This window comes from Papio anubis, chromosome 5, assembly GCF_008728515.1.
Source record: "Papio anubis isolate 15944 chromosome 5, Panubis1.0, whole genome shotgun sequence".
NCBI classification, from domain to species: domain Eukaryota; kingdom Metazoa; phylum Chordata; class Mammalia; order Primates; family Cercopithecidae; genus Papio; species Papio anubis.
The window spans coordinates 142281256-142298703 of NC_044980.1; the positions used below are offsets into that span (position 1 = coordinate 142281256).

General features: G+C 38.6%; 1 protein-coding gene across 8 annotated transcripts in view; it reads right to left on the reverse strand.

The window, feature by feature from the left end:
* The window catches only part of CSNK1A1 (casein kinase 1 alpha 1), a 59056-nt gene that overhangs the window by 24748 nt on the left and 16860 nt on the right, over nt 1-17448 (reverse strand). For 4 of the 8 annotated variants that reach the window (XM_009209368.4, XM_009209366.4, XM_009209367.2 and 1 more), the window contains exons 3-5: nt 7431-7557; nt 2572-2670; nt 86-169 (exon numbers count right to left, since the gene is read on the reverse strand). In XM_009209368.4, the coding sequence (XP_009207632.1) occupies nt 86-169; nt 2572-2670; nt 7431-7557 (310 nt within the window). The remainder of the gene's footprint in view (nt 1-85; nt 170-2571; nt 2671-7430; nt 7558-17448) is intronic. The other 4 variants (XM_003900345.5, XM_003900344.5, XM_009209370.2 and 1 more) reach the window with 1 other exon arrangement.

The window sequence follows — 17448 nt, forward strand, 5'->3', positions numbered from 1 at the left end:
AAAACAAAAATCATCAAAATAAAACAATAAAAAAGAAAAGCACATGAATTTGGGATTGAGGTTGGAATAGGAGACAGTTTCAGACCTGGTTTAATCCTGAGAAAGATGGGTCCTGAGAAGTACTAACAGTCATGCTTCTTTTCCTCTTCCCCACTGGAGATTCTAAACACTAAACAGACAATAGAGGGTGGCAGTGCATCAAACAGTATTGCTTACATTGCAACAATGGCCGGCGCAGACAGGCAACACCGAGGCATTAGAGAAAGAACAGGGTAGCCAAATGCCATCCTTCTTCCACCAAGCACTGTAGCTTCTCAGTTTTCCAAATAAGAATCACATGCTCAAGAACATTTGAATTCTGGAAATTACTCAGGTTTTTAATGCCACTATTTTGTGTCACTGCCTGAAACAGGGATAGCAATGGTGACATTTGGCTCTTTAATTTTTTTAATCAAAAATGGGGAATTTAGATCTGCAATCTTTGGTACCACAATCTGCCCTTCCCCCCCAAAAAAAGGTTGTACGGGGGAAAAAAATCTTCAGTAAGGAAGAGGTAGAAGGCATTTAGTCACCTTAAAATTTATTTTCGTAAGCATGCAGGGCTGATTACTGGAAGAGATGAGCAAATTCACTAAGATTGGAGTGGCCACTCCTAAATATCAAATTCAGAACAATTTTCCAAATAAGAAAATTTAACTTTAAAAATTGTCCTCAAAAGTCCCCCAAAACCTTTTTTTCCCCATGAATAGAAAACTACTGGAACAAGCTGACCAAAGAATCCAGTCTCATACAACTGGCATTCTTCAAACTACAATACAGAAAACACTAAAAAGCAACTACATAAACAAAACACTAATCTAAAATGTTCAAAAGCAGCATTTAGCATTTGAATCTTAGTTGAGTAAAACACTTTGCTTCTACCCCAGGGCCTCTCTAAAACAGTGTTAAACAGCAAGCAGCTCCACAAAATTATTTTTAATATCTGCAAGGAGAAAAGGAGACCTAAACCTCCTAAAAAGGTTTTCACCACTAGGTAACTTACACTTCCTTAAGACAACTATGTGATTAACAAGCTATTCTTAAGGGGGTTGTGGGGGGAAGGCAAAGTGATATCTAGGTCATCATTTAAATTTAAGGCAAAAACCATGTACTGCAATGTCAACGATGCAGAATAGGAATCACATGGTGATAATGGGTTTTTAGGGGGTAAGAAAACGGGAAGGAGAGGGCTGGGAAATGGCCAAGAAGATTGGAGTCAAATGGACAAAACTGCCCCAAAATTTAAGAACAGTAATTTTTTTTTCAACTGTATTACCAGGCTTTACAGTAATAAAAACCTGGATACTTCAGAGAAAAGCTACAAAATATTTTTTAATGCAACTTGGGAATGACAAGATATGTGTATATTTAAACACCTTTCATTATTTAAAGCTGAACAAAAATATTTAATTTCCTAAAACCTGATCAGACCAACATCAGTATCTCACATTAACAAATAACACCAATTCTAATGGTAATGGCTCCCAGTTGGCATTCATACAGGCAAACAAAGGTAAACATTTATAGCTAGACCTAAAAACACCAAACATTTCCTAATAGTTTAGTAAAACAAATGGGCATCTTCCTTCCAAAAACAAAACAAAAAAGCCACAAAAAACAAAAAAGCCCCCAAGTTGTCCTGAAGTTGAGAATTTCTATCAGATAGATCATCAGATCACAACATGCTTAGTGCATTGCCAATGCTGCCTGTCTGCCCGAGCTCAACATAGTATCGATAAAGAAAGCAATTCACTCAGTAAGACTAATCATTACAGAAAAAAATGTCAGCACAATTAGTTTCTAACTGCAATCATGCGCCACTAGCTAAAACCCAATCACCCCATAAATTGAACCACTCTCAGAGACCCCAAATGAACGCTAGTTTTGTTGTATGAATGTTCATTTCACTTGTCTACATTTTCCTTTAAAGGGAGAGGAAGGGGTGGAGAATTCACCCAATTTGGCACCCAAGTAAAAAACTGTCAACTACTTTTGAAGCAGGCCCAAAAGTTATCCTTTTAAATACACAAATTCAAGGACTGAAGAATTCTCATTATCAACCATGCTCAGTCAGCAAATGTTAACACCATGGTGACAGATAAGTCAGTGTTCCCATACTGGCACAAGCACATATATTATAAAAACCCACACTTCAGAGCCAAAGGTTAAAATCTGGTTTTAAGCATTCAGGAAGAAAAGAATATGGGGGTTTTTGCTACTTTTGTGAATGAAAAATAGATACAACTGTTCAACAGTTAAATAACTTAGACAACTACAGTTCATTTATACAGCCCTTAGAATTTTATATTTCCATATAGGTAACTAACCTCCGTTGGGTAAGTTGAAGAGAATTTATTTCAAGTTACTAAGTTAATGGAGTTAGCTGATTATCCTTATAGCACAATCTTTTAAAGCAACTGTCAACAGCAAATTCAACTTACTATGGCTTTTTAAAAGATTGAAAAGTTTACCAAAGCAATTCTTGTTGAAACTTTACTCTTTGTTCTTTCATGCAAAGAGCATTTGACTAACCTTATTACAGTGACGCCCAATACCCATTAGGAAGTTATCTGGTTTAATGTCTCTGTGTATAAAATTCTTTGTATGCACATATTCAATTCTACTGATCATCTGGAAAAAAAGGAAGGGAGAGATAATTGAGTTAAGCAGTAAATGAAAAACAACACATTATTTCTTAAGTATTTCAGTGTCTCAATTATTTAGAGTTCACAAAGACAGTGTTAGAAAAAATGAAATGGAAAGGACAACTAAGTTCTCCATTTATTTCTAGGTTAACGGGTATCTAAGCGCACACCTGCTGTGTCCTTTGGCTTCACCTTCTAGTATTAATGATTAAAACCATGGCAGGGTCTAATCCCATAGGAAGACTTGGTGTTTGTGATTTTCAAATAATAAAAAATACCTTTAGAATTGTTTCAGTTGCTACGATAAAGGAAATAAAATAAAAACTTTCCACACTCAATCCTAGGCCTTCTAAAGTAACCTGTTAAAATGGCCTGGTATTACCCAGACCTAATTCCATGCTATAAGATATACATACGCACACAGACACACATATATTTGGGAGTGGGGAATGTTGACAGATTGGCAGATAAAGCTATAAGTAGTTGTTATAATTCTTATGTAATCTCATTTCAAAAGTTAAATATTAAACATGCCATTCTTAACAGCTTTCCTTAATCAATTTATTGGAAATTATGCAAAGTCAAACATTATAGCTCAAATATCCTTTTTAATGGCTACAGCTATTTTGTGGTAGAGATGTTATGTCTTCCCCAACTCACAGTATTCTCAGATTGTTTTCCACTTTCTCCTCCTATAAATAATGCCATTAATAGACATGTATCTTCACTCACTAGTGCTTTTATTTCTATGGGCTTCAAACCCCATATAATTATGGGGAGTTGCTGGGTTGTATTTTTCATTTTGATAGATAATATCACACTGCCTTTCACAATAGGCTGTAACAATTTGGATTTACTCTTCTGGTTTTTTTTTGAGACAAGGCTTCGCTCTGTCACCTAGGCTAAAGTGCAATGAAGTGACCATAACCCACTGCTGCCTCAACCTTCCAGGCTCCAGTGATCCTCACGCTTCACCCTCTGGAGTAGCTGAAACTGTAAGGTGCATGCCACCACACCTGGCTAATTTTTTTGCATCAGCTAATTTTTAATTTTTGGTAGAGACGGGATATCGTTATGCTGCCCAACTGCTCTCGAACTCCTGGGTTCAGGAGATCCTCCTGCCTCAACCTCCCAATGTGGTAGGATTACAGGCGTGAACTACCATGCCCGGCCTCGATTTAGGAGTAAATCCTTCCATGAGGATTTTTTTTTTTTTTTTTTGAGACAGAGTCTCACTCACTCTGCTGCCCAGGCTGGAGTGCAGTGGTGCAATCTCAGCTCACTGCAACCTCTGCCTCCTGGGTTCAAGTGATTCTCCCGCCTCAGCCTCCCGAGTAGTTAGGATTACAGGCACTCGCCACACGCCTGGGTACTTTTTTGTATTTTTAGTAGAGATGGAGTTTCACCATGTTGGTTTCGAGCTCCTGGCCTAAAATGATCCACCTGTCTCGGCCTCCCAAAGAGCTGGGATTACAGGCGTGAGCCACTGCGCCTGGCCCTTCTATGAGGATTTACTCTTCCATGTACTGTCAAGCTCTACTCTTTTCCTATTTCTCTTTCGGCCTATTGTCTTCTTGTTAGATTTTAGGAGTTCTCATCATACAACAAACAATCTTTTATCTGTCATTATGTAAACAGATTTATATTAAGTATTTTTTATTTTGACTGTTTATGGCATTTCTTGTATACAATAGAAGTTTTTTTGTTTGTTTTTTTTTTTTGAGACAGAGTCTCACTTTGTCACCCAAGCTGGGGTACAGTGGCAAGATCATGGCTCACAGCAGCCTCAACCTCCGGGGCTCAAGTGATCATTTCAGCTCAGCCCCCTGAGAAGCTGGGACTACAAACGTGCACGTTACCATGCCCAGATACTTTTTGTGGAAAGTAGGGTATCGTTATGTTGCCCAGGCTGGTCTCGAACTCCTGAGCTCAAGTGATCCTCCCACTTCAGCCTTCAGCCTCCCAAAGTGCTGGGATTGCTGGCATGAGCCACCACACCCAACCTCTATCTTTTCTGTAAGACACTTACTTAGAAGTTGTATTTTTAAATAGATTCCGTATCCAAAGACTGCCAACATTATCTTTCTGTCCATATGTTCTTGCTCTTCCCAGTAGTATGTGTTAGGATTCTATTTTTTATTTGTCCCCATTTTCCCCAGAGCTTTTATTATCATGAATACACAGATTCTAAATTGTACTCTTCTACCTTGATGAATGTCTTCTGAAGCCAAACCAGTAATCTCTGGCTTAAACAACTTACACCTGTTACCTATCATCTGCAGAGCAAGACTTAGGTGTTAACTACCTTAAATGAAAGCTTTCTTGTATCTCCCTTCCTCAGAATTACATTTTTTCACATTTGTCACCCATGTACCCAACAGAGACTTCTACAACTCTACAACAAGGATGGAACATCTTATTTTTCTATCTTTCTTTGTTAGACTCTAAGTTTCTTTCTAGAGGGAAGAGACTAATTCTTATTTTTGCCACCCCAACCCCCAGCACTAAGTACAGTGGTAGGATCTCAATACATGTTCAATGTATGGATGCTTATGTGTTACTGAACAAACAAAATATAAGCCATAACTCTTTTATTAGGATTCACTCATATATGTTAGTTAAAACGTATTAGGCCAGGCGCGGTGGCTCACGCCTGTAATCCCAGCACTTTGGGAGGCCAAGGCGGGCGGATCATGAGGTCAGGAGATCGAGACCATCCTGGCGAACACGGTGAAACCCCGTCTCTACTAAAAATACAAAAAAATTAGCTGGGCGTGGTGGCGGGCGCCTGTAGTCCCAGCTTCTAGGGAGGCTGAGGCAGGAGAATGGCGTGAACCTGGTAGGCGGCGGAGCTTGCAGTGAGCAGAGTGGCGCAATCTCTGCTCACTGCACTCCAGCCTGGACGACAGAGCAAGACTCCATCTCAAAAAAAAAAAAAAAAAATTAAAGGCTTTTTTTTTTTTTTTCCTTGGAGACAGAGTCTCGTTCTATGCCCCAGGCTGGAGTGTAGTGGCACAATCTTGGCTCACTGCAATCTCCACCTCCTGGGTTCATGCAATTCTCATGCCTCAGCCTCCCGGGTAGCTGGGATTACAGGCGTGAGCCACCATGCCCAGCTAATTTTTGTACTTTTAGTAGAGATGGGTTTCACCATGTTGGCCAGGCTGGTCTCGAACTCCTGACCTCAGGTGATCTACCGGCCTTGGCTTCTCAAAGTGCTGGGACAACAGGCGTGAGCCACCAAGCCCGGCTGGTATTAAAGGCTGTTAACTTAAAAGAGATGGGGTCTTGGCTCTATCGCTTAGGCTGGAGTGCAGTGGCATTACTATAGATCACTGTAGCCTGGAACTCGCTGGGCTCAAGAGATCCTCCTGGCTCAATCTGCCAAAGTGTCGGATTACAGGCGAGAGCCAGTATGCCAGGCCACTTTTAACCTTTTAATGCTTGAGTTTGTTTTGTGCCACAAATATCACAATTTGCTCATATTTGCTTGAGCCACTCAGTACTTTTAAGGTTACAAAGCTTGGGGAGTATCAGGTGCTGATTACAGAAAATGGGTACTGCTTTCTGATCCTTTGAATTATTTGTCATTGATCTATACTAGTTGTATACATTTATGGGGTGTGTGTGATATTTTGATACATGTATACAATGTATAATGATCAAATCAGGGTAGTTGGAATATTCATTACTTCAAACATTTATATTTTGTGTTGGGAACATTACAATTCTACTCTTCTAGCTATTTTGAAATAAACGATAAGCTATTGTTAACTATAATTTCCCTACTATACAATGTAATACTAGAACTTATTCCTCCTAACTGTATTTTTGTGCCCATTAACCTACTTCTCTTCATCCTTCTGAATTTACAAACTTACTAAAATTCCACTTCAAATACCAATTCTGTTTATCTCATTATACTTTATGACATCCAATCTACATTTTTAAATGTCATTCTCTTCATAGTATTTTTATAAGCACACCGAGTTTAACTTGAAGCATTTCCAACATTTTCCTGCCCTTAAAGGCAACAAATATTGATCAAAATAAAAAATTATACATTTCTTGATATTTACCAATTATTATCTTAATGTATTATCTTTTCCCTTAAGGTTTGTTCCTTACTCTATCTTTCTCATTTCTTAAGATCGAAATATCCAAACTTTGGCTGTAAAAACCATTTAATCTAACCTACAGCCAGCATCAATCTAATTCATGACATCTTCGAAATTTCCTAGGTCTTAAGTAATACAAATGGTTGAGAATCCATTACAACAAGCAGCATCTACTTGGTTAAAAAATTCTTCCTTAAATTACTTCAGGACCTTTTTATCCTCAAAAATATAGCTTTTCTAAGAGTCCCACACATAATACATAATATTCAATTTTGCTTAATTTAAACAAAATGTCAATATACATTTATCTACAATTATATGCATACATACACTCTAAACTCTTTCTCCAAACAAAATCTTACAATAACCTGCTATATTTGACACTAAAACTTCATCTGAAGGAGCAGATTGAAAACTACTAGACTACAGATGAGTAAGAAACCAAGATAATTCCAGTTTTTGTCTTATTCCCATAGGAAAATATCTACAAGTTACATTATTATTTTTTTCCTGCCTATGCTAAGGTTAAATAGTGATGCACAGGATTTTAATACTCTGATTTATATATAATGAAATTCCAGTCAACAGTACTATTCTCAGTTTATATTCTAATCAAAATTTCACATACCTGGTCAGCTAACATAAGTACAGTTTTCATTGTGAACCTTCTTGAACAGAAATTGAAGAGGTCTTCGAGGCTAGGTCCCAGAAGATCCATGACTAGTACATTGTAGTCTTTTTCCTGACCATACCACCTAACGAAACAAAAGGAGAAGAGAGGGTATTACATAAAGCTATCACTTAATATCATCAACCCTAAGAATAAGATAGTTTTCTTTCTCTGAGTAGGTATTATTTCAGGCGAATGTTTCCCTACCCGGGAGACGAACACACTAATTAACTACAAGGCCCAAGACAAAACAAGGGTAATGAGACATTTTTTCCCCTGTCATGCAACTCCATTCTCCTATATAGATAGGACATGCATAGTAGCCTTAAAATCTCCTGTTACCAGGGCAGCTGGATTTTATACCCACCGGCCACTGATTCCTGTGGCCTTTACCAAATTCCTTAATCTCACCTGAATTTACTTTGTAACAGAAGAAATGAAGATGACTCTATCAGTCATTCCAAAATGTTTCAGAAAGCAAAGATTTCTTTTATCTGAATTCCCATCCCAGTTCGTACCAAACTGCATTTAATCAATAACTACTTGTCCTTATTCAAAAGGGAGTCATATTTTTGCTTAGTTTCAGATCACAGAAAATAACCCGTATAACAAACTAATGACACTTATTTGCTTTTAACTGGAATCATGTTTTAATTATCTTGGGCTGTATTACTGTACACAATGTGTCCCTAATAACTCAAGAAGTATCAATTGCCAGTTTCATTTATCCCAAGGACTGAAAATCACTGCAATAAATTATTTCAAATTTTGAAGCCTATGATTCTGGTAAGAGTACTTTCCTTAAAAGAAGCACTACCATTTTTCTTTCAAACTTTTCTAGATATCAAATTCTGCTAAGAAAATTGGGTGATACTTAAAATTTTGTTTAAAAAGTTATTTTAAAGCTTAAACTGGAGTCATTTTTTTGTTAATTCTGAAAAGAACCAACACCAAAATTTACCGTATCTGGAAAGCTTTATGTTTTAAAAATATTCAAAAGGGGAGAACAGGCTTTTCTTTCTTTTCCTTCCTTCCTCCTTATTTATCTATTTATTTATTTATTCATTTATTTTTAGACAGGGTCTCGCTCTGTTGCCAGGCTGGGGTGCAGTGGTGCAATCGCAACTCACTGCAGCCTTTGACCTGATCTCAAGCACTCCTCCTATTTCAGTTTCCCAAGTAGCTGGGATGATAGACATGCCATCATGACCAGCTAAATTTTTAAAACGTTTTTGGTAGAGACAGGGTCTTTTAAATTTCTTGTAAAGGCAGAGTCTCCCTATGTTGCCCAGGCTAGTCTCTAACTTCTGGGCTCAAAAGATCCTCCTGCCTCAGCCTCCCAAAGCACTGGTATTACAGGTTGAACCACTGAACCTCACCAGCTTTTTCAAAAAACTAAAATCTGTGTCAAAATTATAACAAGTATCAGTCAAGTAGGAAACTGTTTAGTGCCATTTCTTGCTTTGCTGATAAATGCCAATGATTCAAGAAAATCAATATTAAAACTAGAGTATGAGGATTTAATCTTTTAATAATATTTTTCTAGAAAATGCAAAGATAACTATACAGATGTGCTACTCTTGTGTTTCTTCTTTAAGAAAATAGTCTATTCTAACTAGTGGTCCTGGGCACCCATTAACCCTTGATGGCATCTACCAAAACTACAGAAATTTCAGGCTTAGCACTTGAGAAAGGGCAGAGGGGAAGCCTCAAATCAGAGAGCTTTAATTTCAGACGTATTCAGATAGGTCTCATAGTCAGGTATAATAAATATGCTCCCTAGAATCTAATGTTGAGAGTAAGAGATCCTAAGAGGATTATAAGCCAAAAAGTTCAGTTCCTTCCTACGACTTTTGTTTCAGTTGTTCTTGAGAACTACTTCCCAAACCTGACACATGGATAACTGTCAAGCACACAAAATCAAATCCATTTCCACATCCTCTTTGCAGAAAAAGATACTCCAGTAAGGGAAGAGTGTCTGCTTAACCTTCTAGAGGTCTTGCCCACTTCCTAGGAAACAAATGTGTCAACGTGATAGCAAAAGAGCCAGTTTTTGTTTTGTTTTGTTTTGTTTTGTTTTGAGAGTCTCTCGCTCTATCCCCTAGGCTGGAGTGCAGTGGTGTGATCTTGGCTCACTGCAACCTCTGCCTCCCAAGTAGCTGGGATTATAGGCACCTGTCACCATACCCAGCTATTTTTTGTATTTTTAGTAGAGACGGGGTTTCACCTTGTTGGCCAGGCTGGTCTCGAACTCCTGACCTCAGGTGATCCACCTCTCGGCCTCCCAAAGTGCTGGGATTACAGGTGTGAGCCACTGCACCCAGCCAGAAGAGACAGTTTTGTCTATATTGCTTAAAACAGTGTACTAAAGCTGCTGTTATTTTCCCTCTTCCACTCTTTATTCTCCCTATGGGAATTCAACACCTTTCACATTCGCTGAAAACATTTACTTGAAAGAAGCTCACAGTGATGCTTTGGGTAATACATAATAACAGTATTAAAAGGTAAGTGATAAAGCAAATAAGCTGTGTTCTCCTTTCTCTTTTCCTCATTTTATTTTCTTCGGTTATTTTCCCTATTCCTTTTTATGTGATAGGCAAATCTGGACTAGAGAGCTGTCACAAACCTACCATTATAAACATTCAACACTTGTTTAATATAAATCTAATTTATCTAGGCTTTTAAGAAAAAGAGAACACCAAATCCAGAAAGAGCTAAGGAAGTAAGAAGGCACAAAAAGTCAAATAGGCAAAAGGGAAGGCATAAATCAACTCTTATTTATAAGACCACATCTCAGCTCTAGACAGGTTTCCACTGATGGCTCAGACGTAAAACTACAAAAAATAAGCAAATGTTATAACCATCCATCTAAGCCCAAACACAAACCTGTAATGTAAAAGGCACAAATTCAGACTTTATATTTTCATGCAATTAACATGATTTCATAAAGAAATCATCTGCAAAGTAAGCCTCTAACAAAATCACCTGCGTGTAAGCCTCTAACTCCCTTAATAATTAGAAACTGGGAAGAATTAGATGAATTGAGAAGCACACTTAAAACACACACACTGTGCACTCTTAACCCTTGCTTAAATTTATGAACACAAGACATATTCACTATTCTCAAAGTCAGGAGGATTAAATACTTCATTGAAAAATAGCTTTAGGCCGGGCGCAGTGGCTCAAGCCTGTAATCCCAGCACTTTGGGAGGCCGAGACAGGCGGATCACGAGGTCAGGCGATCGAGACCATCCTGGCTAACACGATGAAACCCCGTCTCTACTAAAAGATACAAAAAACTAGCCGGGCGTGGTGGCGGGCACCTGTAGTCCCAGCTACTCCGGAGGCTGAGGCAGGAGAATGGCGTGAACGCGGGAGGCGGAGCTTGCAGTGAGCCGAGATCCGGCCACTGCAATCCAGCCTGGGCGACAGAGCGAGACTCCGTCTCAAAAAAAAAAAAAAAAAAGAAAAATAGCTTTAAAAAAATAAGCATTTCAAAGGCATTTTTCCCTGTGGAGCAACCATGCAGTTCTAAAACAACTAGGACTTTCTTTTCTATGGACCAGTACTATAACTCCTTAAAGCTAAGAGACAGGTGTTTGCATCTTTCACACTTCCTTTGGTCTCAAGGAATATATAACTTAATTCTCTAAAGCTAGCACGTCACACCCTCCATCTGTGCTTTTCCATCTGGACTAACTCATTCAGACATTATCACACACAGATTCAGAATAAGAAGTGATGTTCTGCTTATTCCAATCTTATTCTTAGTTTCTACCTTCACCTCCATGCCTCCCACGTCTATTCGGAGAGCTTTTCTCTACCTTCAATCCCAACCTTAAAACCCAGATGCCAAAGAAACCTTCCTTATGTCACGATCCCACATTGGTCTCCTATTTCCTAGAATTCCCAAAGCCATTAACTATTGCTTGTATCCACAGTCTTAACCCCTTGACAATATTCATCTACTGTTACTTTTGTGTTTGTCTCTATACCTGGTAGGATAGAGCTTACAGCTTTATTTTTATTTGAATAGTCTTTTCACAGAACCTGAGTAATGAAAAAGCACTAACCCGATTCTCTGAGGCCATTTAAGTTTATAGTCTCAAACACCAACACAAAAACCTCACTCTTATTCTCTACTTTCTAGGCCTTCAAACTAGAAACCACAGGTCTTACCTTTAGACATTTTTAAGTACAAGATGTGTTGCTACTAAATGTACAGTGGTAAAGTTATGTGCACATTGCAGGTACTCAGATATTTATGAGACTAAAAAAAGTACTCCAATTGATTTGGCCTTTATTCTTCCTAATAGTCACAAAACATTTTTAAAAAATCAAGTAATTTAGTGGGTGAAAGTAAAAATAATTTTAAAAAGACAAAATGTTCAGGGATCTCATTTTCCATTTGTTTCAAATCTATACCTTTAGACTTCAGTGTTACCTAAAAGTAGGCTGAAGAATGAGTTCATAATTTATACAACCATCATTACTTAATTACAGCATAATAAAAGTATCTAAGGTCTGAAGATGATGCCAAGAGAAGGCAAGGTCTATCTCTCTGCTCTTATGTCCTTTCCTCTAAATGCATATCCAAATTAAATCCAATTTAAAAATTAAGACATATACAAAAAGCAAAAATGTAAGACAATACATGCAAAAGTCAATGAGGCTGACAAAAAATGCTAACACAATTCACACAAAAGATCAACGAGAACTAAATCTGTCTAAAGACATATTAGGAAAATAGTCTGCTACCAGTCAGATCTTGAAGGATGAACAGTGTTTTGATAAACAAGACAGAAGAGGGCTTACCAGGCAGGGGCAAACCATTTTGGAGCATGGGCTGCCATAAAGGGAAGAGTCGAGGTGGCAGATACATAGAGCTGTAGTATAGGTTCTTCAGTGCAAGGCTTATGAGCTTTACATGCTGTAAATAACTGGGTGAACTATTACTACAGTTTGTGGCTGAGACATAATTAAAATCAGTATTTATTAGCCTTGGCATCAGTATACAATATGGAAATGGAGGAGTAGGGGAAGGAATGACAATGACATGGTTACCAGTTAGGAAGTGTTATACTATAGCTGGAGATTTCAAGCTAGGGGTTTACTTTTTCTGAAAAATCTCTTCATGAAAATGGGAGTATTTGAGAAAAAAGAAATACATATTTTTCATATAAAAATATTTAAGTATTACTATGAAACCTAGAATATTCCAGAATAAATCAGTGTAATTATTGTAATATGCACTTTAAAGTACCCAAATATATGTTAGTTCCATCACCATGACTAGGACAAAAATAACAGTAAAAAAAATTTAATCTTCCCCTTCAGACTATCAACTTAATTAGGGGTAGTCATTATATCTGTCTTGTTCACAATCCTGTATTCCCAGCATACACAAGAAATGCTCAAAACATTTGCTGAGTAAAATAATGAAAACTCATATTAGAAGCTATAACAGTCTAGGGAATGCTTGATTTGGCAGATAAGGAAAACAAAACAAGAAATGCAGAAACACTCCCTGCACTCAAAGTGAAGTCATCAGGAAGCATCTATTTATCCCTAATTCAAATAAGCCAAATAATTATAGAAGTAAAAAGTCATTTTCCAATCTTTCGGTTATTAATGTCAGAGTCTTCACTGAACAACTAAAAAGTATCAACACTGAATCAGAGCTATAATACATCCAATTTTAATAGCACCTACAAGATATCCTGAAGATACCGTCTCTCAAACTTAGTCCCTTGCCAACCCATCATCATCCAACCTTTATGCTCCTTTTTATGGGAGCAGAAAAGGAATTCGGCCTAGCAAGATCTTGCTGAACTGTAAGAACTAGCTCAAATTGTCTCTTTAGGATACTATTGCTAACAGTTCCAGCTACTCAGGCCGAGGGCGGTGGCTCACGCCTGTAATCCTAGCACTTTGGGAAGCTGAGGCTGGCGGATCATGAGGTCAGGAGTTCGTGACCAGTCTGACCAATATGGTGAAACCCGGTCTCTACTAAAAATACAAAAATTAACCGGGCGTGGTGGTGGGCACCTATAGTTCTAGCTACTCAGGAGACTGAGACAGGAGAATTGCTTGAACCCAGGCAGCAGAGGTTGCCATGAGCTGAGATCTCACCATTGCACTCCAGCCTGGATGACAAAGCAAGACTCCGTTTCAAAAAAAGAAAAAAATAAAAAACAAACAAACCAAAAAAAAAAAGAAAGAAAAGAAAAAAAACACTTCCAGCTACTCTGTTCCCTTTTCTCTAAAATCCTTTTAATTTTCCTATACACTCATATTTGTGTATGCCATTCTTAACAGCTATTTGCCATTCATTATACACAGATATATTCTCAAAACCACAGATACTACTTCTCCTCATACATCTCTTCTCAGAATGATGTTTTAAATGCATAAAATACAAGGCATTATAAAGAAAATAAATTATAGCGAAATTGAACTAGCATAAAATTACTTCTAAAAAATCAATTTTGGGGCCAGGCACAGTGGCTTATGCCTGTAATCCCAGCACTTTGGGAGGCCAAGGCGGGTGGATCACCTGAGGTCGGGAATTCGAGACCAGCCTGACAAACATGGAGAAATCCCATCTCTAATAAAAATACAAAATTAGCATTCCTGTAATCCAGCAACAGGAGAATCGCTTGAACCCAGGAGGCGGAGGCTGCAGTGAGCCAAGATCACACCATTGCACTCCAGCCTGGGCAACAAGAACAAAACTCTGTCTCAAAAAAGAAAAAAAACAAAGAAAAAACAAAGAAAAGAAAATCAATTTTGAGCCAGGCTCAGTGGCTCAAGCCTGTAATCCCAACACTCTGGGAGGCCAAGGTGGGCGGATCACTTGAGGTCAGGAGCTCAACACCAGCCTAGCCAACATGGCGAAACCCTGTCTCTACTAAAAAAAAAAGAAAAAAAAATTAGCCGCACATGCTGGCAGGGGCCTGTAATCCCAGCTACTCATGAGGCAGAGACTGCAGATTGCAGTGAGCCGAACTTGCGCCACTGCACTCCAGTTTGGGCGACATAGCAAGACTCTGTCTCAAAAAAACAAAAAAAAACCAATTTGGGATATAGTAATATACACGCTCTCATTATTATTATTTTTCGAGACAGGATCTTGCTGTGTCACCCAGGCTGGAGTGATCTTGGTTCACTACGATCTCTGCCTCCCGGGTTCAAGAGATTCTCATGCCGCATCCACCTGCTGGAATTACAGGCATATGCCACCACTCCTGGCTGATTTTTGTATTTTTAGTAGAGACAGGGTTTCACCATGTTGGCCAGGCTAATCTTGAACTACTGGTCTCATGTGATCTGCCCACCTTGGCCTCCTAAAATGCTGGAATTACTGGTGTCAGCCACGGTGCCCAGCCCCACACTCTCCTTATTAATGCATTAAATATAGGAGCAGGTCTAACAAATGCTATAATTTTGACATACTAATGAATGTAAACCATATTTTAAGATACCTGCAACAATAACGTGATATAAAAATATCTGTGATTTCAGCCGGGTGCAGTGGCTCAGTGTAGTGGCTCACACCTGTAATTGCAGCACTTTCGGAGGCTGAGGCAGACGGATCACCTGAGGTCAGGAGTTTGAGACCAGCCTGGCCAACATGGTGAAACCCCATCTCTATTAAAAATGTAAATATTAGCCAGGCATGGCAGTGGGCGCCTACAATCCCAGCTACTTGGGAGGCTAAGGAGAATCACTTGAACCTGGGAGGTGGGAGTTGCAGTGAGCCAAGATCATGCCATTGCACTCCAGCCTGGGCGATAAGAGCAAAACTCCGTCCACCCCCACCCCAAAATCAGTGATTTATATTGGTGACAAAGTCAAAGGTTCTGCTAAAACTCACGAGGTTTCCTACTTACACTTAAAATCAAAAAGAAATACTAGATTTGAGTGAGAGGCTCATGAAAATAAAAATGTAATTTTCCTTACCTGTCTAACTACACAGATCTCATGGGGGGTGGATATAGTTATGAGCCAGGTTAAGAGCCCCTGTTCCAAAGCAACTTTTGAGATAAATAGCCTGTAGAATAAGATCTAATATTTGAAAATCATGTATGTTTTGCTCAGCAGTAACGTAGGCAACTAAGATTTGTTTTCTCTCTTCTTGCCGCCTTGTTACTACTAATCCTTTGCTTACAATATTACCCCTAAGATGCTTGAATTATGGTACATTTTCATATTCTCCACCTTTGTTCCTTGCCCTTTGCCTTCAAAGATATGTAGATGGTCCTTAACTCCAAAAATTATAAAAACACAAGACAAAAAACTTTATCACTGTTCACTATCAAAGCTACTATTCATTTATCCATTCAATATTTAGAGTAGCTAACTAGACAAAACTAAATAATTGCTGCTTCCGTGGCTTATAGTGGGGAAGGGGGATAAATACCATGATGAAGGAGAGAAGAGTGCTATTGTGGGGGCACAAATTATGGGGATCCAATCTATTTTTTTAAGGGAGGCATCAGGGAAAGTTTCTCTGAAGAAGTAAGGTTGATTCTTAAAGGATAGATGGAAGAGTGCCAGGTAAAGGGGAGGATTGGCATCAGGCTGAAGTCTGGTGCTCACAAAAAACTAAGTGACATCTTACATTGGTACAGTGTGTAAGATGACCTTATTTTCTTCTTCAGGTAATTTTTTGAAAACCTGGTTTATATTTGCAACTTACTCTCATTTTTTCTTGGTTCCCATTAACATAGTTATTTCCCCATAATACCCAAAGTGTTATTTCAAAGATCACAAATAACTGAGCTAGGATGTAGTTGCAAAAAAAAAAAAAAAATCACAAATGACCTAACTTTTGTCGGTTATTGTCATCACTGCTCCAACATTGATAGCGATGGTATTGAGGGCCAGCATATAGAGAACTGGAAGGTCCAGGGAGGTACCAATGTTAAAATACACTTTTTCACCGGGAAGTGGAAAATGTACTTATAGTCTTCATAATACAAATTACAAAAGCTTGATCAAAAGTTTTCTAATAGGCAAATATATAAAAGTAGATTAGTAGTTGCCTAGGGCTGACGGGAAATGGAGTGACCGACAATGGATTCAAGATTTCTTTTTGGGATGAGGAAAATATTCTAAATTTGAATTATGGTAATGGTTGTACAACTTTGTACATATACTAAGAAACAAACTATACACCCTAAATACGTTAACCTTTATGTGGGTAAATTATAATCAATAAAGCTGTTGAAGAACTGGTAAATGACAAGCGCAATATAAAGGTGACCATAAATACAAAATACAGGAAGAAGCAATTTATTTACAAGATAAAAAAGAAGGCTTCTGGTCAGGCATGGTGGCTCAGGCCTGTAATCCCAGCACTTTGGAAGGCCAAGGCAGGCAGATCACAAGGTCAAGAGATTGAGAACATCCTGGCCAACATGGTGAAATCCTGTCTCTACTAAAAATACAAAAATTAGCTAGGCGTGGTGGTGTGCGCCTGTAGTCCCAGCTACTCTCTGGAGGCTGAGGCAGGAGAATTACTTGAACCCGGGAGGTGGGGGTTGCAGTGAGCTGAGATGGTGCCACTGCACTCCAGCCTGGCCACAGAGCGAGACTCTTGACTCAAAAAAAAAAAAAAAAAAAAAAAAAAGAAAGTGGCTTCCTAGAAATGTTAGCACCGGGGCTAAATTTTGAAAGATGCCTGTATTATTGTATTAGCTTATTAAATATTCTCCTAGTTCCAGTTACCCCTCTACGGTTTTACTGTGTCATTTCTCTGTTATAAAAACTAAAGGAGCCATGCGATAGCTCACACATACAATCCCAACACTTTGGGAGGTCAAAGTGGGAGGATCACTGGAGCTCAGGTGCCTGGAGATTAGCCTAGGCCAACAAAGAGAGACCCCGGTCTCTCTATAAAAAAACAAAAAATTAGCCAGGGGTGGTGGCATGTGCCTGTAGTCCCCAGGAGGCTGAGGCAGGAGGATCACTT